Source organism: Echeneis naucrates, chromosome 1, assembly GCF_900963305.1.
Source record: "Echeneis naucrates chromosome 1, fEcheNa1.1, whole genome shotgun sequence".
NCBI lineage: Eukaryota > Metazoa > Chordata > Actinopteri > Carangiformes > Echeneidae > Echeneis > Echeneis naucrates.
Window position 1 is genome coordinate 16,190,451 of NC_042511.1, and position 22,545 is coordinate 16,212,995.

Consider the following 22,545-nt stretch of genomic DNA (forward strand, 5'->3'; position numbering starts at 1 on the left):
AACATTTCTGCAGGCTTCCAAATAAAAAATCCAAAATCTTTTGTCACTTTAAAAGTTGCAGCACTCCTTTTTTAAACCGAACTTCCTATTGGTGATATTATTGTAAATATGGCCCCTATGATGGCCTGAGCCAGTGCAATTTACCCACAAACCTCACCTGTTAGATCAGTGCTGTCATTACCCTACTAACCACTAAGAGGCAGTACGTTCCCATGTGTTTACATTAGCAAGGCAACGACATTAACAATGCTCAAAATGCCAGCAAGGAAACTAAACTGTCAAAAAACAAACACACAAAAAACCAACAACCATGTTCGGTCTAGATCGGCAATGAAGAAGCTCGGTTATTTCCTGAGAGTACCAAACATCAAGATTCATAAATTCTGCAAACTGCAAAAACAGCGTGCTATGAAAAATGAGTATGTGATATATTTTATACTATTAGTCAATCACAAATGGCATTATGAAATTTTTATAAAGTCCTATCAGAGTTTCGGGCTATCGCAGTAAATCACAGATGGGTCTCTTTATGGAAAACAATTTGAAAGGCAACACTCAGAGGTGCAGTGAAAATATGGAGTTTGGGGTGGTGGCAGTATTTTAAACAAGGGCAAAACTGCATACATTAACAATCCCCCATGCTTCTTTGTACACATGGTAAGGTCCGTACCTTACCACATCTCTTCCCTCGAATGAAAAATGGAATTCAGACAGTAATATGTGGTAATTGAAATTTATTTTGGTAAAGAAATACAAAACAGACATTTTAACAAGAAAATAACATTATTTAGACAGTTATAGTGTTCTCTATCTGTTCGGTTGTTTACAAAAAAATTGGACTGAAAAGCTTTACCGCAGGTGATCTGAAAGCTATAATGAGCACCTACTTTCATAACAGGCATCATTAGGATGCCATGGCAGGGGCCTGCAGTTAAACACAAGCACAAGTGTGTAATTATAGCAGCTACTATTGACAGTTTCACATAAGAGAACTGGTTGCCAAATTAACAGTTATGCTGCCGTACAATGTGCTCATTATTAACATACACTCAAATCTCAGGAAGGACACACACACGCACACACACATACATACACACGATTAATAAAACCATAGCAATGTCTTCTTAATATATAACCCAACGCAGACCTTCTTACAGGTATAACCTGCCTGTGGTGTCTTTGTGAACCGAGTACAACCAAAGCGAGTAGTGAGCCTAAACACCAACAACTACATGATGTTAAGATTTCAAACACTTCTCCACGGCACTACATTCCTGTTTCAGATCAGATCACTACTCACGTCCCTAAAGACAGCTTCAGGTAGCTCCACATTGTTCACACAACTTAAACATAAGGATAATGTCATATATACTGGCAAAGAACCTATTTACTGTACAAAACTATACAATACTCAGAGAGCGTACCTCTGTTAAATACTGGTCTGTACTTTTGACTTATAGAGAGTGTGAGGAAATAAAAGAGGGAAGGAAAGGAAAACAGAGACAAACAGGGCAGAACAGATGCACAAACAGTAGCAAATTGCGGCAATTGTCACTCATAACACATTCATTTTGGAAACACTGCTGATGTGGAGATAAGACACATTGCCCCGGTTTAGATGAAGGTCATTTGAAAAAAAAAAAAAAAAAAAAAGCTGATGCAGGAAAGAGTGTAATGAAACAGTCAAAGTCAAATGATTCAAACTTTCTAACTATTTCACAGCATAGACATAAGAACTATACATACAACAACGACAACAACGCACACACACAGACATACTCACTCACTCACACACAAACCTGAAGAATAAGTGGCTAAAAAATGTCTGTCTCATGAAGGTTGGTGGAAATCCAATTCAGTCCAGTTCAGATGACCGAACTAATGGTCCAGAACAAATGTGGGATCACAAGCACAGCTGTAGTGTGTGTAAATCTTACTTCTATCATTTCACACAATATATAGCAGTGGATTAACCCAAAGAGCGCACAAAACTATTAAGTTACAACACAGTTTCCTGAACACTAAATCAGTTCATCTGTGCTATAATTTACAAAAGTGCTTTCGTCTTTATCAGTGTCTCTTGTTTGCTTTTTAGGACAGGAAAAATATCTGTACCATAACACTCAACGGTACCTGCATTTTGATTACACAAGGATCCTTGTTTTTATTCTAGTCCTGTATTTTTTTTCTTTGTCCTGAGTGTTAAAAAACGTTGAGGACGCTCCGCTTGTGATGCGATTTCCTTCCATCCCCCAACCCAAAGTTCTCTTGAGTAATTTTTTTTTGTTTTGATTCAGTCTTTAATCAAGTCTTCACCAGCCAACAGTCTTTAAGGTTACTGTTGTGGCAAAAGGGGCAAGGGAGTAGGACACAATATTGCTTAAACAGCTCTGGCTTTGGCAAGTCTTTCATTGGCCCTTTTACAGCCAAAAGAAAAAAGAGGCCATCTTGGAGGACAAAAAGGGCAGAATAAGACAGGTCTCCATCTCCCCTTGGTCCTGAGCAGATGGCAGGTTTTCACCAGGCTCACCACGTGCGCGTGTCACTCTCCTGTTTCTTGTTATAAGTAGACTTCACACCTGGGTTGACTTGACTCGTCGGAGAGGATGTCGTCCGTTGGGGTGGGCAGGGCAGGGCGGGGGGCACTCTGTGGGCAAGTCTAGACTGCGCTGGTGAGGCAACGCCGTGAGGGGAGAACATCGGGAGGGGTGGGGGACGGGATTGGCTGATGGTCATGTGATCTCAGAATACGGTAGCCCTGGAGCCTGATGGGGTGAAAAGGAGGAAGATGTTTAGGAAACACAGACAGAGGGAAGGAAAGAGTAGAAAACATTTGGGAGGTTAAAACCTGAAAAAAATAGAGACTCAACTTGACTTGATTGAAACAGTTAGAGACAAGACTGCAGGATGATGATGTCTAGACGAGAGAAAGGGCGCACAGAACAGATATCAGACAGAAAGAGGCCGGTAGGAAACATTTAGATACAACAAACTATTACCAATGCCAAACCCCTTTTTTTGAAACAACTATATGCACACAAAGTCTACTGGTCAGTTTGACCCCACCCCTTACCTGAAGGCCACTTAACTTTTCAAGTGGACTCTCCACACGGGGCAGGCTGAGGAGAGGGAGTCCAATGGTGGGCTCTAGACGCTGTGGAGGTGGAGGCATCACCATGGCTATCTGGGTTGGTTGAAAATTGTTGATGACACATGACACCTGTTGGGGAGCAAAGAACTGAGGTAAATGGAGAGGCAGGTAGATATTTGCTCCACTGCTCTGCAGACATGGATGATTCTGTGCTGTGTGAAGAGAAAGAGATACTGAAGAGGTCATTTACAGTATGAGAGCGGGAGACGGAGATAAAAGAGAGCGAAGGGAAGACTGTATTGTGGGAGGAAGCGTTGAGAGGAAGCTTTGGTCTTCCAGACAAACCACAGGCAAAATTTTGATCTGGAAACTGACTTAGGCCAAAAGGCTCAAAACGAAATGGGAATATTTGATTATGGCATGATCTATCCACATTCATAAGTACAACAATGTTTTTGTCTTGACTTCATTTTTTTCCATCACTCCGTCCTACCACGATTTTTCCTGCTCCTCATGTTACGCCAAAACAGTTCTCTCTTTGCATTTTAGTCTTTTCTTTAAATTCTTGTCTTTCTGGAGTTTCCCTCTTTCCTTTTACACCCATCTAACCCATCTCCTCTTTACTTTCTATACTCTCTATACTTTTTTAAACCCCAAATTTCTTTTTCTATCCTCACTTTCTCCTCTCTTTCTCACCAGGAAGGCAGCGATGGCCCCTCCGGTGACAAACCCAGCCAGGACATCATTCCAGTGGTTTCTGTGCTCAGTCACCCTCACTACTCCCACCAGCACAGCCAGAGACAGAAGCACCAGGCACAGCGTGGGCTTGGTCAGTCGGGTCCCTTTGGTCCTGAACACCAGGGTCACATACATCTAGTAGAAAGGAACATACTTGAAATAAGAAATTTCTTTATAGAATACTACTTTATTTTCCATAGATCTAAAAATATATATAATTGACAGGTTTACAGATCAGGGTTAGAGTTAGGGTAGTGGTTAGTGCTGTCGCCCCACAACAAGAAGGTTGTGGGTTCAGTTCCTGGGCCTGCGGCCTTTCTGTGTGGAGTTTGCATGTTCTCCCTGTGCTTGCGTGGGTTTCCTCTGGGTGCTCTGTATTTCTCCTCCCACCATCCAAACACATCACGTTCAGGTTAATTGGTGACTCTAAATTGTATGATTGTGAGTAGTTCTGTCTTTGTGTGTTGGCCCTGTGATGGACAGGCGACCTGTACAGGGTGTACCGAACGCTGGCTGGGATTGGCTCCAGCACCCCCGCAACCCGGAAAAAGAAACGTGGTAGAAGATGGATGAATGGAGGGTTCACAGTTTAGCTCAGCATTCGTACACTTGAAAGATTGAAAAGCTTCATAGGCTGAACAGCTTGCATTCAGCCACAAGAGGCCGCACTTGTCAATGATTTCGAGCAGCCGAGCAGTCTGACGAGGCGGAAAAGACAGCAACACAGCTCAATGCCGTAAATACAGTCTCTTAGAAAATTAAACGTGGCTCTGCAATAAAAAAAAAAAAAAAAAGTCACAAAAAAAAGTTTTTATTCCTGGATTTTATGCATAACTACTGTAAATATTTTGACCAGATAATTGATTAATAGTTGAAGAAGACGATTTACACTCTGTTGAAATTAAAAATGACTTTGTCCACAAAGTCCTTTGTGGTAAGATTGACTGATGATAATCACGCACACATAAAAAAAAAAAAAGAAAATCAGTAAACCGAATCACTATGTGTATATCGTGGAACAAACAAAATTTTATGTCTGTATAAATAAAATTATAAATGCTTATAATAAAAAGTTTTATAGAAATTTTGATTCAGAACATTGTCCTTTGGTATATCCGTCTATCTATGCCACTCATCTGTCAGACTCACTGGAGCCAAATCCAGCTGACAATGTATGGAGGATGGAGTCCAACATAAAGAGACAAACATCCAAATGCTCAATTTTACAGTCACCGATTAACCTAAACACAAATTTCTTCGGACTGTGGGAGCACGCTGGAGTACCGGCGGACACCCACACACAGGGAGACCATGAGAAAGGAAAGCCCAAAGCCAGACCCTTCTTGCTGTGAGGTGACCTGGCTAACCACTGTACCACAACGCCACCTCTGTATGTGTGTGCATATTTTGTATCTGGACTCTTTCCAACACCATAAACTAAACAGAGCAGCACCAATTGCCCTTACCACTGTGTAAATGGCTGAGTAGAAGCTGAGGGCTGCATCTTTGGAGGGGAAGGATTTTCGAGCGGATGCCACCAGATACGGGTTTCCCGTGCAGGCTCGGCGCTCTGTGATATACTGCAGTGGAGACTGGCAGCCCAGAGCTGTGTAGTTTGGCTTGCAGGCAGACAGGAAATGAGGCGTCTGGTTTCCTGTTACCACTTGACCAGCATTGGCAAAGATGGTGGTAGTAAAGAGGCCAAAGGAATAGACACCTGTGACAAACAGAGACACAAAGGGAATGGGAAATGGACATATTTAAACACAAAAAAAAGTGAATGAATGAGAGTCAGAGTCAGACACAAGCACTGAGATCATAAATGGGAGTGCTGACTGTTGCTTGTGTGGGAGTGACAACCGTAGCCTTTGCTTCTTAACTTTAGTCCATCACTTTAAGAGATTCATAACTTGGATAAATACAGACTGTAGAGTTGATGAAATAAGATCTTAGAACATCAGTAAACTGGACAGATAGAGAAAGGCAAAGGGAGTTAGTCCGTGGTTCCAAAACTAAAGACAAGAGCTCTCTCTGCTACGTCCACAACCTGTATGACAGACGAATGCTGGCACAAGTGGTAAAGAGGCTCCATTAGTCAAAGCTAAAGAAGTTCTGATCTTTAGGACGTTGACTGACCCAGAAAACGTACGATCCTACGGAGGAGAGGGTTGAAATAGCAGCAGTCAGCTGTCACTATGGTCTTCTCCTGAGCTCCCTCTGTCTTCACAAAGAAACTGGTCACTTCTCCGATCAGAATCTGAAACAAAAAAAATAGAAAGAAAGTATTTTTTCTCAAATAAAATTCAAAAACTGTACTGTTCACTGAATATTTTGACTCTTAAAATTCCTCACTCAGCCTTGTGACAATGACTGTTTTCCGTGGCTTTAATTCTCCCTCAGTATTGGGATGATTATGCTGCATTAGCAAACCCCAACATTAACACCTCCCACTCATGCTCAGCAGTGGGAGTTCCCCAAGCTCCAAGCCTCCTTTATAGATCATCCATATCTCTGTTTCTTTTTTGTTCTGTCCAACTGAAACCATGAATGTAATTAATGTTATACAGGTTAACAACCTCAAAAGTGACCACTGGGCTTTCCAAATAACATTAAACACATCTTCCATGAATTGTATTGCTCAACATTTTACCCCAGCAGCTCAGATTTTCATAAGCTTGCCATCATAGCTTTACTATTACCCTCTAATACATTTCTGAGTACCGCTTTGAAGAGCACAGATAGCCAAGGCAGTCATTTTGGAGGGAGCTTTAGACTTTTTAGTCTCAAATCTGCAGAACAGTGATGTCTTTCAGCAGGAAGTAAATTGACTAAACACCACAAAAAAAACTTTCCTGGACACAGTTAACCTCTGCATACTGTATCTTTGTGATCAGGGAACACCTGCTGACAAATATTTGTGTGAGTATGTTTCATACTCATACAATATACATGGCTCAGAGTCAGGATTGTGGAATGCTAATGTACCAAAGCTCACCACGCTCAGTATGATAAAGATTGAGGTTAACATTGGTTTTCTGAACCACCAACTCGAGGTTCAGTCCAAATAGTGCGCTTTGTGTGCCTGCATAAATTTTGTCAGTCATTTTGTGAAGCTATTCAGCAGTCAGGCCGTGACATTATTGTTATGCACACTTGCATGGCTGAGCAATTGACAGCAACCTTACACTTAAACTTAAGTCCTTCCTGAGCTGGGCCAAACTGATTTCAAAGGTAACGCTGGCCTACGTTAAGTCCATGCCAGATGTAGACTTAACAAGCTGCTGTGAGAGAACATGTGACACGTGACATGAGACTGTAATTAATCAGCCACTATGATTAATATTACTATTTTATTTTTTTTCTGCAGGGAGATTTGTGTTGGGAGTCAGTTGTAAACCATTAGCTCAAGAGCTGGTGGAGGTTTGGTATCTTGCTAGAGGCCCTTTGGCAAAGTGCGTAGGTTCAAGAGATTGGACAGCTGGATTATATGTAGCTCATTTTTTACGTCTAGGTTGTTTTAAAATCAGGTCACCCACTGGAGAAACTTCAGCGTTTATCCATCCCCTCCTTCACTGTCTACTAAAGAGCGTGAAGTGACACTCACTTCACAGCGCAAACTTCCTGTCAGGCTGCTGTGATGGTCTCTCGGCTAAATGCCTGCTTGGATCTGAGAGCTCAGTCAGCAGGATGGGACACAAGGCCTGGTGTGCCATGAACACAAAGCCAGAGAAGCAGTCAGACCCTGTCACCACACACAGCTCTGTAGGACTGGCGTTATTTAGAGCAGTTTGTAGTTTTCTTTTCAGCACCCATTCAGTTCATACAGCATTTATACACGGCTCTCGTTTACTTTGTGTTCATTTATTTATTAAAAATTTAATTACAACAAAAAAAAACAGTTTTGTTAAGAATATGTTTGTTCTTTTTAACTAAGGTCATGGCTGTATACACTGCTGAAAAAACAGAACCTAGCTGGCTGAAAGAGTATCTGTCAGTTTCAATGGGCTGTTGAAACCTGTTGCGCTCTGTGTGTGCTGACAGAGCCTGCGCCACAGTTCAACCCATTAAACGGGAAACACAAAGGGCTACATTTTCTGAGCTTACCTTCAGACATACAGCCATCTGATTTTCATACGGACTGTTGGAAGAGATTTGGGTTGCATGAAACAAAAGCAGTTTTTCCCTCATTTCTTTGAAGTGCATTTACTGTGGTATAAACATGAATCAGAGAATCTGTGGGCTTGTGGCAGGAACATGTGCAGTGAGATGACACATACTAAGGAAGCAACACCACGAAAAGACTTGCAGATATGCAGTGTTTCATGTTAAAGAGAACAATTTAGGCAAATGGCAACGTAAAATTGATGTCCACTCTCAGCTGAGGTTAAGTCAAAACTAATGGCAAAATGTGACGTGAATAAACTTTACCCATGTTATTGTCAGAGTCAGAGTGAGGAAGAATGGGGGAAGGAGCAGCCACTAGACAGAGTCAGCTACAAGTCCAGGGGCCAGAAGCCATGAGAGATATAACATTGGCAATTTAACCATCTTGAAGTGGTTAACAGCAATATATCTAAACTCTAGTCAGCTATTATTCTAAACTTGCAGAAGGTTTCAGCAGCTGCCAATGTGATGCACGCATAAAATAAAAGCATCTCAAGACAGCTTGCTAATTTAAGTGAAGCGGTCATTAAAAAATGGGAAAAATCATGACCACAAAAAGGAGGACATGGACAATGTGTTGTAATTGTCACAGCTGCAGTAGAAAAAGAAGTTAATAGCAGCACATACTCATACACAATGGGCAAAAAATAAATGTAGGGATGCTGAAAATAAGAAAGAGAAATTAGCATTAATATATAAATCAGCTGTGAAATTTATGACATGTGAGACTCGAAGCCGTCTTTGATTTCAGATAAACTTAGAAAACAACAAGCTGGAGTTCCACAAAATATTAACAAAAATGTGGAATCTGGATACATTTGATTCAATTCTTACAATAAATTACATGCTAAGGTTTCATTCAATTACATTGAAGTGAGCTGTGATTGAAAACAGTCTCCAAATCATGGTGACATGTTTTGTAAACTTTTACCATTTACCAATTAACTTCTGAATTATGTGGCAATATGTTAGTTCTTTATTTAATATTACTCAACTGATATGAGTATGAGTGAGAAACCTATTTCACTTACATTGTTCTATCTCAATGCTTTTTTTTTTTAAGAATGAGCTGATTCCTTGAAGGCAACACACACACAAAAAATCAAGTTCAGAGAGACTGAAGGGCATGTAGGAACAGAGACGGAGAAATGTTTCTGATGTGCATATCTGCACACTTGTTAGTAATACAGAGGCGTCTGGTGTTGAAGATAACTTTATAAACATGCACTTGTAGGTTTACACAAGAATGAATTATTCATTTCCACAGCTTGTGTTGAATTGTATATATGCAGCAGCTACAGATGACACTGAATATTTCTTTTTCTGTCTCTCCCTGTCCTACATGGTGATGGTGAAGGAAATCTGTGCGCCCATTAGGAAGCTATTGCCATGTCCACCCCTTTATCATTCGCTCAATTACTATTTTTTAACCGCTCCCAAGCTAATGTGTTTACATCAGCAGTCAATGATGACGGGCTCCTGCTGAGCTGGTATATGCTCCATTCACCCTGAGCCATGTACACAAAAATATCTGCTGACAATACTGATACTCACTAAAGGTTTATTTCCTGCTGCTTTATTGAACATCCACTTTAATCACAATAAATGGTCTGTAATAAAAAACATCAAATGTATTGATAGCACAAAGTTTTGAAGTAACCATTGTTCTCTCTAGTAGTTTGTATTTCAGAAGTGTCTGCACACTCATCAATATTAACACAAACAATACAGAGCACGCTCTGTAATGTTTTACTAGCTGGAAGCTTGCAGGTCTTTAACAGCTGTGTGGTTAATTTGACAATAAAATAAAAGATGACATAAAGAATAAAAACTGTTCTGGAAGAGTTTTCTTTCACAATAATGCCCACATTTCATATGGGCGGTGCATGTCATCTGAGCCAGTTTAGTAAAGTTTAAAAGAAAACAAATAAGAGTTAAACAACAGTACAACAATGCAAACAAATCATATTTATGTGCACTTGGAAAGTTCTCCTGACTCAGCAAAGCATATCCTGGACTGGAGACTGTAATGAATACAGACCAAACCACACTGTCACAGGCTGGTATCTGCTGGATGTGTAAATAGGAAATCACTTCCTAATAAGTTTTTAGAACATCTTTTATCAATAGTGAGCATTTCTTAAGTTGTTTGAGACTTGTGCTGCCCACAAATGGTCAAAAATATCCATTAAAGCAATTTAGAATTTTTTGGTTGTGGCCTTTTGTGACAGTCAATGGCAATAACTCCCCTCCCCAAACTTTGATAATGTACATTTTAAAGTTTCAGGTTTAACTGGGGTTGGTAAATATTGATGCCAAAGCGTTCATGTTACAGTGACTTAAATTTGCGGTATTACATATTGTGAAAGCAAATACCAATGAAAATTAGTTAATGTGTTGGAAACACATAAAGAGCCAAGTTTAATGACTTTCCTTAGACTTAATGACATTGACACACCGGCTCTATCTAACGACTGTTGTACCGGTGACAGCTTGATGAAAGAAGAAAAGGAGCATCCACACTAAATGCGGCTGCAATGAATGCCATTATCTTTTTGCCAATGTTTGACAACAATGAATACACAAACAGGGCAGCAGGGCAGCACAGCAGCATAGTGGTTAAGGGCCCTCTCTATGTCATTTGATGGTATCATGTCACAGTCTTTCGAAAAAGGTGCTGGAGGCTCTAAATACAATCGTCACAATCTTATTTCCACGACAGCCACAACTGGAGAAATTATGTATTTCAGTTGTGTGTTTGTTCATCACTTCTGAATGTGACAATCTCAGTATCACCTCGATGGAGTTTGTACAGATAGAGATCCTACAATGAACTCATTTAGATTTTGTTGGTCAAGGTCAAAGGTCAAGCTTGCACTGACCCTATAAAACACTGTTTTAGCCTTGTCAGTGCATTGCTACTGTAAAACCTTGAAGCCACCCCCAAACAAATTTTGGCATAAATGTCTACAAGGACCCTCAGATTTGGTGGTCAAAGATGGAAGTCCAGGTCATGTTGATCTTAAACAACATAGTTTTGCAGCAGGGGGGTGTACAGAGAATGTTTTCATGTCCCCGAAATTAGTCCTTTTGTGCAGCTAACGCAGAGGGTTTAAGTCCTGACACATGGTCAATTGAGCTCATGCTATTTCAAGAGCAGACTGTGGTTGAGTCGGTGGCAGATGGAAGTGGAGGTGTCAGCCCATCTCGTCTTAATAGCTAATTTTGACAAAAAAAAAAGTAAGTCTACCTCCATGAGTTTGACGATCCTGGCCTGATTAATCAAAACTCTGTTTACTTCACATTGCAGAACCTCTGAAACCTCACATAATCCTCCACCACCCCTGCCAGACACAAATCTTAAGTTTACTGAAGTGGTGGTAGCCGTCAGTTGCCAATTCTCTCAGCCTCCGTCAGACTGCCAGTCTGCTGGTCATGGGCATAAACCATCTCCACACTGTGTCCTTGTCCTCTGCCTCATCTGGTCAGCAATTTTCCACCTTCCGCACTCAGCCCTCTGGTTAAGTTTCCTCAGGTTCAAGGTAAAATTTTCATCATGTTCATCCTTCTCTCTGAGAAAAAAGGCATGAAAACCTACCAGCAGCTGTCCCATGACATTCACACTAGATCCCATACCCACAAACCTCCCTGAAAATATATCTTCCAAAATTGTGTCAGCAGTCACACATACATGTGTCACTTGCTATGGGAAACTTACCAACTCCATCCCTGCTCAGGCAGTGGACTATTTACCTGTATCACTACTCTCAGTCCAGCAAGGATAGTTTTTACACAGATCTCAAAATTCTATCAGTGATAATTCACCTGGATGTAGATCAGTCAGGATTTATGGCCATGTTATCTGAGACTGAAGCACCTCCACACTATAGTGCCCCAAGGATGAGTTCTGGGTACCATCCTCTTTGTAAATATGCACCACAGTCTTGAGTCCAATAATCCACTCACAGGGTTTCTTGTATCACTACTACACTGACAAGACAAGAACAAGCTATACCTGTTCCCCAACAAAGACCCCTCTGTCTCTTTGCGGACTTCATCTGTCTCTCTGACATATCCATATCAATTTCAACTAGGCCTATCTATGACTGCATTCAATTAGTCATTCAATCAGGCCAACCAATCAAAATAGCCTGTTCTTCCACTGTCCCAACTGAGGTCACAAGAAACCTGCATGTCATGCTTGATGACCATAATCCTTCTCTTGCCTTGGTGAATCTGTGTCACCTGACTCAAAAATCTCTTAGCTGAGGCCTTTCTTATCTTTACCCTTAATGACTTCAATGATTTCATCAAGCAATGATATCACGGCAAACCTGGAAACCGAGTTCAGGCTGTTCTCATCAGTGGTTACCAGATGGTAGAACAAGCTCCTCAATCCTATGCAAGCCTTCTCTGTATCTTCAAGAAGCTCTTGAATAGATCTTTTCCAAGAGCACCTCCTCTCCTAAAACATGTACTTATATAACTAGCACTTATTGTGCACTTTGCTACAGTATATCTTATATGATCTTCTTAATCAATAGATGTAATACTGTAGTATTTACAACAAGACACTACTCCACTGAAGCTCTACTGATGTTCCTCATTTGTAAGCAGCTTTGGAGGAAAGTGTCTTGTAAATAGGAAAATTAAAATGCTATGTGATGCCTTCAAATTAGGTAAAAACAAGGCTCGGGAACACATGAACTAATTGATTTGAAATATTGTGCAGGTTTACAACACAAGAAGATTGACAAACAAACAAATATGAATCAGGCAGCCGAATCTAGGCTCTCCTTCCAAAGCAAAGCTTTTTAAAGGGTTGGTAAGAACTCAAAACTGGGTTAGCATCTCAGTTCTGTTTGAATTAATGCAAAACATGAGTCATCAACTTAAAAAAAAAAAAAGAAAAAAAGAAAAAAAAAAGTGTTATTTTGTGTCTCGGTTGTCATTAGTAAGTGGCAGGGCCGCCGACACAAAGCAGGGAGAGGACGGACAGCAAGCCGCGGGCTGGAACCAAACCCAGGACATTGTGATAACATGTCACGCACACTAACCACTCAACCACCAACCACCTGCATAAAATGTCAATGCTGATGGTTAAAACACTTCACTGTCCCACATTAATATCTCAGTATGTATCAAAGTAAGATGCTATTTTGTTTGGAGAATAAAAATGTCTCCTATTTAAAGATGTTTCATTTTTGATTAGAAAATACTAATGTGATAGTATGAAGAGGAAAGGCCAAAGGGTTTGATTTTTTTTCTTTTATGCTAGGTTATACAGAAGGATAAAGAGAGATCCCAGCTAGTCACAGGAGATGATAAAATACAGACAGACGTGTGCATGTAAATGAAGTCATGTGACCAGGGATTGAGCTACAACAGGGGAAATGTTGATGAATATGACAAAGCAAAGGGAAAAAATGCAAATGTATGACTGCCTCAGAGAGCTTGGGTCATGTTGTGGAGAGAGCGGGTGTGTGACTGTGCTGAGGAAGTATTGGTGACTTTTGCATCAGATGGGGAACAGATGATTTTTTAAGTACAACCTCTCAACTCTGACAAATATGTGGTTTTATGAAGTAAGGGAAGCCTGTGCAGGCAACAATGGGAGGAGAACACGAACAGGATACTAATGGGAGAAAATCTGGGGGTTGAGGGAGTCTTAACTGGCTTTCCTCAAGTGTCTACCGACTGTGACATAGTGACAGTCAACTGTGCGGTATTTTAACTATTTGGCAAAGGCTGAGAAACAAAAGGAATAAAAATGAGAAGAAAGATAATGGGCGAGTAGGTGATCGTGACAATTTTTCTGGGAAAATAGTGAGTTGAAAACCCAAACGAGGGACAAAAGAGCAGTCAACATATTTCTAATCACAAATTCTCACTGAACGTATAGTAACTGTAGTATGGCAGATTATTTTTGTATTTATTTTAGGTGCATCCTTGGTGCCTGATGCAGTCAATTTTAAGGGTCCTCCGAAAAGAAATGCATTGTGTCCTCAGAAATAAATTATATAAACAATAGGAACAAATTTGATTTAAACAGACATCCATGATTTCACTCTGTTTTTGAACAGCGCAATATATTTTTGGTATACACTGGTAATAAGAACAGCAATCAGGACAGAGACACGTGATACAGCATTAAATGCCTGCTTGACATCAAACCGTATAAAAAAAGCAGTTTAAGCTTAATTGGGATTGTGGAACTTTACGGTAATATTACTGAAGTGTTTGCAATTTTCTCTTCATCAATAACACCCTGAGGATATTGTAGGTTCACACTAAATTTAGCTATACATTTACACCATTAACTAGTGCATAGCGAATCCTATCTAGTTCAGTGTTAAATGCCTAATCTATGCATTTTTGTATTCATTATGTGCGTTTCAGCGGATTTCCTTCACACTTGCCCGTCTTCTAAAAATGATGTCATGCTAATTGAAAGCAGCTCTTCACAGGCTATTGTGAGAAGAAACACAAAAAACCTTCACAAGGATTACATTGGTTCTACACAAAGCTTCTGCAAATATCACATGACATCTGTTGACATTGCAAGCTCAGTGCTCTACTTTAAATACACACACAGCCGCTCACACACCAGCAATGGTAACCATGACAATTTAGCTGCTTCAGCTTCATCACCCACACTCTCTCCATCCATCTCCTTCCCTCTGTCTCTCCCTGCTTTTATTCTGTTTCATTTATGGCCAGGCAGCTTTCCCAGGTCTTTGTGGAGGAGAGAGACCACCAAAAGCATCTCTCTGTTTTTCTGCGTTTATTTCAAAATTTTTCTGAAATACAAATATAAATCGTCCTTTCTTGTCTCCTGTTTGTCCTTTCTTTCTCCCCCATCAGCGTTCACATCTTGTTTACTTTCATAATGGTTTTAACCATGTTTGAGGTATGACCCTCTTTTCTACTTATGGTGGTTTATTATATATATATATAAAGAAGGGGGGGGTACGGCTGGATTAGGCTCCTCACTGCCGGGATATTGCCAGTCATACAGGCTATCACAGCGGGAACACAGAGCTGGTCAGGCGTACTGAGATGGGACTGCGTGGCCTGCTGTCTCAATTCCAGTGTGATTGGCAGTGACAGAATAAAGCCATGATTATCCCCTATTATCCCTGCACTTTTTCACTGCTCCATGAGCTCGGCTGCCGAGACACTGATCTGTCTATCCACCGCTCTTTCTCTGACTTTCTGTCTCTCTTTTGAACATGCGACACACAAAAAAACACATAGACAGACAGATGGTGATTGACTTTACAGATTTTAAAATAAAATATCGCATTTTTGTGAGGATGTATTTTAAACTCTTGTAATAGCATCTCTATAATGATACACTTATTTCAGTAATTGCGAGTCATATGTTCAAAATTCTTGTTTCAGAATTCAAGCTAACCCTACTCTGAGGTAAGACCGAGCTAAATCTTCATCATTAACCTCTGATGCAGCTCCACACTCGCCATTCCCTCCCCAAGCAGTTACGCTCGGCTCTGCCAAACATTTACCAGCCTACTGATTTTGACCAGCTCAGAGTTCACACCAGCTCCTCATTCCCCTAGATGGCACTCCAGCCCCCTTTCCTCTGCTCCCTGCATTGCTGTGTACTGTGCTAGCCTGTCTGTTCAACTGAAGTTTTACAAACAAATATAGATCCCTATTCCCTGTTTTCATTAGAAACTGCTGTTACTGTGTGTCTGTACATAGGTTTCTGCATTTCATTGAATTAAGTAGGTGGCAATACTGGTAGATAGTATCTGCTCCTATTCACAGAGGGATTAAAAAACAATATACTGTCCTTTCAGTCAGTTCCTCTCTCTTATATGCCACCACAAGTACAAGCAATGAGCTGAAAATGCAGTCTCAATAGTAGTGTATAAAGTTACAGAGCTTCATTTCACATCCACACCAAACTCTATTTTTCATCTCATCAAAATCATCTCCACACCATCCATTGTTTGGGACAACAACAGAATGATCTAAAAGTTTCATTGTGGTGCCCAAGATCTTCTGCATGCCGGTTAATCCCATTCCCTTGGTTCCTGTCATATGTTCCATTATTCATGAAAGATTGTCCTGAGGCTTGAAGAGTATGCAAACTTCTGTCTCATTTGCATATTGGCATTGCATTGATGTGTGTGCGTCAAGGTGTGTGTCTTGGTGTGTGACACCTGCATGCATTATAAAATACATGAACAGGGACAATTACCTTCAATTCCATTATGTCAGAGGAAAAAGGCTAATTGCACAAATGAACTGCCCGTGTTCTTGTGTTTCACTACAAATGCTTACTTGAGCCTTACTTTATCTTTGTCTATGTGGGAGTTTCTGTGATAGGCTTTCTAAAGATGACAATGCAAATGGAGAAGGTGAAAAAAAAGAACACAGAAGACGCTAAGAAATTCTGAACAACTTAATTGGCTAAACATTTGTATCACAATGGAGCAGTCAAGGCACATGAGTGGTGTTACTTGGGGCTCACCAACAGCCTCCAGCCATTTGAATCACCAAGAAACCTCGAAACAAAACCCGTTTCCAGTTCCAACTATTCAAGACAGACAGAGATAAAAAAGTATGTTGCTGACTCCAGTGAGATTTGATGATTCCATCTCATTTCTGATACCTAATCAAGAGGATTGGATTTTTTTTAGATTGCAGCACGTTGCCATAGCAACAAGTGGAACGAGGTGAGGTGTCTTTGAAGCAAAATCCAAAGTGGCAGCACATTTGTTACAAACCCATTTCAATAAAGTTGGCAGGCTCAGCAGAAGGGAAGAAGGAGGGGGAGTTTGACATTTAATACACACCTTCGAAGACTGTTCCCAATGAAAATAAAGGCCTTCAATGTATGGTGTAAATGATCACAGCAATTGATACTGCCAATAAATTGATACTGCTAACAAGCAGCACAACACTGGTGAATGTGTGTTGCATGCACAGTCACAGGCAAAAATATTGGCAGCCTTTCACTTCTGACAGATAATGCACCACTTCTCGCAGAAAATCCTTGCAATCACAGATGTTTTTGTAGTCACGTTTATTTATTTTTCTTGCATTGACTCGAATCAACTGCGGAGAGATCTCAAATAGGAGCTGGAGGAAGGCACCCTCCAAAGCTGAGAGACCTGGAGCAGTTTCCAAAAAAGAGTGGTCAGAAATTTGAGTATTTGAGTGTGAGAAACTAATAATTTATTTTAGTTACCCAATCCAAAGGATATTAAATTATATCCTAATTATAATAATAATAATTATATCCCAATATTAAATTGAGGATGCCAAAAATTTGGAGCAAGATCACTAACAGCCTTTTTTCATCTTTTTTGCGTTACTTCAGTGCAAACAAAAGACATACATTTGTGAATACCAAAGCATTTATATTTGCAATGATTGACTTGACAGAATGTGTAAGGGTGCCATTATAGTCTGGGTCTGACTGGCATTGCAGCATGTAGCTGAGTCTCTTTGATTATTGCCATCTTTCACCACCGATCAGTACACACAGTGGCAGTTTGTTTTAGCACAGCCGCTAACATTTTATCAGCTACCATCAGTTACAAATAACAAACAACACAACCAATCCCACACTACTAACTATCGCCAGATACAATTTCTCGTCCCAGATTTTGACTCCCTTATTCTCAAAAAGTATGGGCCTGACTAAGGTTCCAACATGTTTCCTCACCCTTCCTCCCACAATGAAAACCTCTGCTGTTGCATCTGTCAGCCAAGCTGAGCAGCACCGTTGGGTGGGACAGAATGCCTTATCCAACTGTCTACTGTGTGTAGATGTAATATAGCTGGCCAGTGTTTTCACCAGTCCATCGCAGGGCACACGTACAGAGACAGAGACCAACAACTACTCACACTCAGAGCTACGGATAATTTAGAGTAAATATGATGTCTTTGGATGGTGGGAGAAAACCGGAGTACCCAGAGGAAACCCACACAGGCATGGGGAGAACATGTAACCTCCACACAGAAAGGACTCAGGCTGGGAACCAAACCGACCTTCTTATTGTGGGGCTAACCACTATGCAGCTGTGCCGCCCGTGTTCCTATTCATGCGGGATAATCATGTTAAACTAAATATTAATCAAAGCAGAGTGTTTTTATAAACCCAAAACCGGTCTGGGGAAGAAGTTAAACCTCTAACAACAGGGATAAGCTTTTAAAGACCAATGAGACCTGAAATCCATGAAGGAGCTGGTCACATATTTCCCTCCCGTTTCATATAATCCTGCTCTCCTGAACCACAAGCAATGATTTTCCTCTTCATATCAATTTTACCATAAATCAGGCTAAATAATCCCTGCACGATCTCTTAGTAGTCAATATGTCATCGAAAGCTCCAACAACAGGCAACAAAAATATTTCTTGCAATTTAGATTACTACCGTTTGTGGCAACAAAAATTATTTCTGCTTCTTCTATTTGCATGAAATCTGGTGAAAAGCCCCATCAAAAAGTTTACATTTACTTAACATTATATCTGAGACTCCTATCAGCCAAACTCCAGTATAATAACTCTTTGACTGTAAATGTCATAGATGAAAAGTCACTGAATAAACAAGATCAACATCTCCAAAAACATTTTTCCCTTATTCAGGCTCCAAGTGTATTGCCTGTGTGTCATCCTGATCTTTGACCTCTGGAGGGGGAAAAAAAAAAAATCACTGCATTTATTCATAGCTCTATCTTCTTTAACTCTTCCATTGTCCCTCTTCATCGCTCCACACTGAGGTTGGACCCATGAACTGCTAAAATGTTAAAGCACAAAGTGGCTTTGACCGCATTCACCATCTGTCGGCCGAGATATGACAGCAACAACAGCACAGTGTAGTATATCATGCATCAAGGGCTCTCACTTAATAAACCCTGGCATGACTGGATGATATGGTCTGTCTCCACGGTCGGTCCCAGTCCCCATCCTTCTGTCATACAGGGCTGCATTATGCATGAGGGCTCTTCCAAAGGTTTAACAGACAACAGGAAACAAACTTGGAGCAGAGAGCAGCAGCTAAATGGCTTTAGACCTGCTCTGTTCTTCCCCCTCTCCTCTCCTCTTCAAACTTTATCCGTCAGCTGCTCCGTGTTTTCTTTTTGTTTTGCTTTCTCTCTGGTACCCAAGTCTCTCGTGTTCCCCTCTTTCTCTCATTGTATTGTGCTTGCTGTGGTTTGAACTCTCACTGTCTTTCCCCTCAGAGTGCCTTCCCTTCGCCTTCCAGGACTGTTTGAGAGGCTTATATTTAGCAGCATTAGAACAGAGCTCTCTGGGGCAAAAGTATTTGCTACTGCGCCTCTGACCCATATAAAAAGGTGGAGAAAACATCTAAACTTCATCATTTCATTTAAAAGAGGATATGGGGACCCATATCCTGTGACGGCTCACTCAGTGACACATGCAGTTTGGGGAGGTGGGGGGTTGCAGTGTGGTGAGCAATATGCATCATATACGGTCTAAAAACACACTCACACACACACACACACAGTGCATATCCTGTATAGCTGTCATAACCATGTACAATACATGCACCAAACAGTCAGTGCCAAGTATCATACCGAGCTAGCTGAAGGAACATGTGAGTGGGGTAGGGAGTGATAGGAATTGCCTGTAGCCTCCTTGACTAGTGCTCAGATACCAGCACTAATCACACACACACACACAAACTCCCACTTGCAGACGCAGAATCTCTTTTAGTTGCACTGGAGGAAAGGATGTGCGCCGCCATCCACCTACACACTTACCTTCACTGATGCACTGAAACTTACAGCATTTTTGCCAAGCACCACAAAAGTGCCTCTATCTCACTCAACCTCTCACTTCTGCTCTCTTTTCCTCTTCAAGCTCTCTCTCTCACTCACACACACACACACACACCTCACACAGTACACTAACTCATCTCACCACATCAGCACTGAACTGTGTTCGGCTGTGTTATGGGTTGTTCATTTCACACAAAAGCTACTATGCAACTTTTCACTATTGACGGCTTAAACACAGCCTTCTGATCAAATTGGTGGGTCAACAATGGAACGTAATTGTCGACCTAAAGTGTATGAAAGACTAATGCGCCAAAAGATAAAATATCTATAATATATATATATATTATACACACACTTAGCAATTACTGGCGCCTTTTTTTTGTTTGTTTTCCATTACCAAGTAGAGGGAATCAATTGTGCACTAAGCTTTGGGAACCAGTAAAAGAGGACATTTAACTTATATAGTATATAATATAACACAATAATTAATGTCAACACACAAAACACACTGAGTGTATTCTTGGGATCTAACAAATGTGCTAAATATACAATACATGAACAATAAATGCGCATGTGGTTTCATAAACTCCTATGCTGGGGATAAAAATAAGAGAAACCTGTTGAACCTCTGGCGAGTTTAAAAATTGCTTTGAGCTCTCAAACATGCAGCAACATAATCCAAACAAAACACAATGTTGTTATAACGACAATAAACGTCTGTGGTCGCAGTTAGACAATTTATCCAATTTCTGACTTCTGACTCCTTTTAGTTACTGACTAAAAGTGAGGCAAATATGAGAGAGAAGGAGAGAAGAGATATGAATATGTGTGTCTTTGTTGTATCTGAACAGAGGCTCGTGGGATGGAGCAGTATCTTGGATCGCAAGGGAACACAGATGCTCTGAGTTTCAAAAAACCCGCCTCACACTCCAAGCAAAATCATGCCACTCTGTTCCCACTCTGCAAAACTGACATACCCCGGCGCCTCCATCTATTCTGCTGCATGGTGACCGCCAAACAAGCAAACATACTTTTACAAATGAACACATGAACCATCTAAGTGTCTATGAAATGTGGTTTCATCATATTGCTATAATAATCTTTACAGCTCAAACTGTTGTCAAAAGTCAAACAAAATTCAACCACCGACAGGTCAATCTTTAATATATGCCAATATCATAGTAGTAGAGTAGGACAGATCTAAGTGTGAATGTGAGCACGAATACTGCCCTAATACGTGGCTCAGAGGCAGCCCTGCCATAACGCCACTTAACTATGGGACATCAAAGAGACAAACCCCAAGGGACAAGTGAGATAGTCCTGGAGACAGAGCTTTGATGAGCACGCAAAGCTATGTTTCATTATTAATAATGTCCCACTGTACTGACAAGAAAGTATGGCAGCTGTAGTGGATCTCAGTATATTCTAGACTAATAACTACAATTACTGTCCCTAATAATATTAATTTAAAACGCATTTATTGCTCATGTAAAGACACAAGTTCCCTAAAATGTATGGCAAATGTAAAGTCGTTAAGTGATGGTCGATTTGCTGCATCAGGGTGCATTCAGCTTGAAAATATGACCTACAAATTATAATTCTGTATAAATATTCAATTATTAAAGAAGCTGCTATGTGCATTTTAAAGACTTGGGTGAAGCTTGATGGTAGAACTAATGAAACTGTGCCTCTTCTTCAACCATTCAGAGGTGAGGTTTTAATATGTTTTAATACTCTGCAGTCTTGAAATAAGGACAGGTTCTCTCTACACTGTAGCACTCTCTATGAGGGACAAATATAGTACCCATTGCCACGGTTAAACCAGAGAAAGCATCCACACAAACAGCCATGAGACCACGAGGATACACACCTTCACACCTCTCTCCTCTCTTTCAATCCACATGCACCACGTGTAGAAGAGGAGGAACTATCAATGTGTGTCTCACATCTGCTGCGTTGATCGTGCGTCCTGTGCGTTGGCATTAGAGGTGTGTGTATGTGTATGATGAGCACCTGTGGAGGTGTGTTTTTGTTACGTGTGTGCGTGTGTCTTTTATAAGTTGAACACAGACTCACCGTCACAGTGGGGATGGCAGTGACAAGGGAGTAGACGAGGACGGGCGGCGCCTTGCTGTTGTCCTCTGGTCCTGGGTACGGCTTGGAGTAGGCTTTGTCGAAACAGAAGAAGCCCTGGACGTGGACAGGGAAAGTGTCCGTGTACTCAAAGTAGTACGCCAATAGAACAGTCCCTGCCATGATGACCAACTGGAAATAAAACATATTGGTTCCAGCTTTAGGATTGGATCCAGAGAAGTGTGCAGGGGTTGAAGGAGAAAAGACAGCCGCAAAAAAAACCAAAAAAGAAGTGGAAAATGTTGTCACGGATGAAGAAAAGGAGAGAGAGAAAGCTTTTTTCCTTCACAGAGCAAAATGATGGACGCTTCCGTAATGTGTAAAATGAATCAAGGGTGCGTGGAGAGATAGTGAGAGAGAAGGATGAGAGGCAGGAGGAGGGGGGGGGGGAGACAGGGGAGGAGGGAGGGAGGTAGAGATACAGGCAGGGGGAGACAAATAAGGAGAGAGATAGATAAAGAGGGGGAAAAAGAGAGATACAGAGCGAGAGAAAGATCCCTTCAGCAGTGTCAGTATGCAGAGTGGGAGGGTAAAGAAGCAAAGCGATCAAAAAATAAATAAAAAATAACGCTGCGTGGATGAAAAAAAGAAGAGCTGGAGGAATGGAGGGAGAGTGGGGATGGGGATGGGGGCATATAG

At 41.0% G+C, this 22,545-nt stretch overlaps 1 protein-coding gene across 6 annotated transcripts in view; it reads right to left on the bottom strand.

The window, feature by feature from the left end:
- Positions 1 to 1,665: 1,665 nt before the first annotated feature.
- Positions 1,666 to 22,545, bottom strand: part of plppr2b (phospholipid phosphatase related 2b) — a 48,817-nt gene continuing 27,937 nt past the window's right edge. For 2 of the 6 annotated variants that reach the window (XM_029501082.1, XM_029501077.1), the window contains 6 exons: positions 21,850 to 22,038; positions 5,966 to 6,086; positions 5,296 to 5,546; positions 3,788 to 3,964; positions 3,074 to 3,220; positions 1,666 to 2,917 (listed from right to left, as the gene is read on the bottom strand). In XM_029501082.1, the coding sequence (XP_029356942.1) occupies positions 2,660 to 2,917; positions 3,074 to 3,220; positions 3,788 to 3,964; positions 5,296 to 5,546; positions 5,966 to 6,086; positions 21,850 to 22,038 (1,143 nt within the window). In that variant the 3' untranslated portion in view covers positions 1,666 to 2,659. Of the gene's footprint in view, positions 2,918 to 3,073; positions 3,221 to 3,787; positions 3,965 to 5,295; positions 5,547 to 5,965; positions 6,087 to 21,849; positions 22,054 to 22,545 lie in introns of those variants that run through there. The other 4 variants (XM_029501083.1, XM_029501084.1, XM_029501085.1 and 1 more) reach the window with 4 other exon arrangements.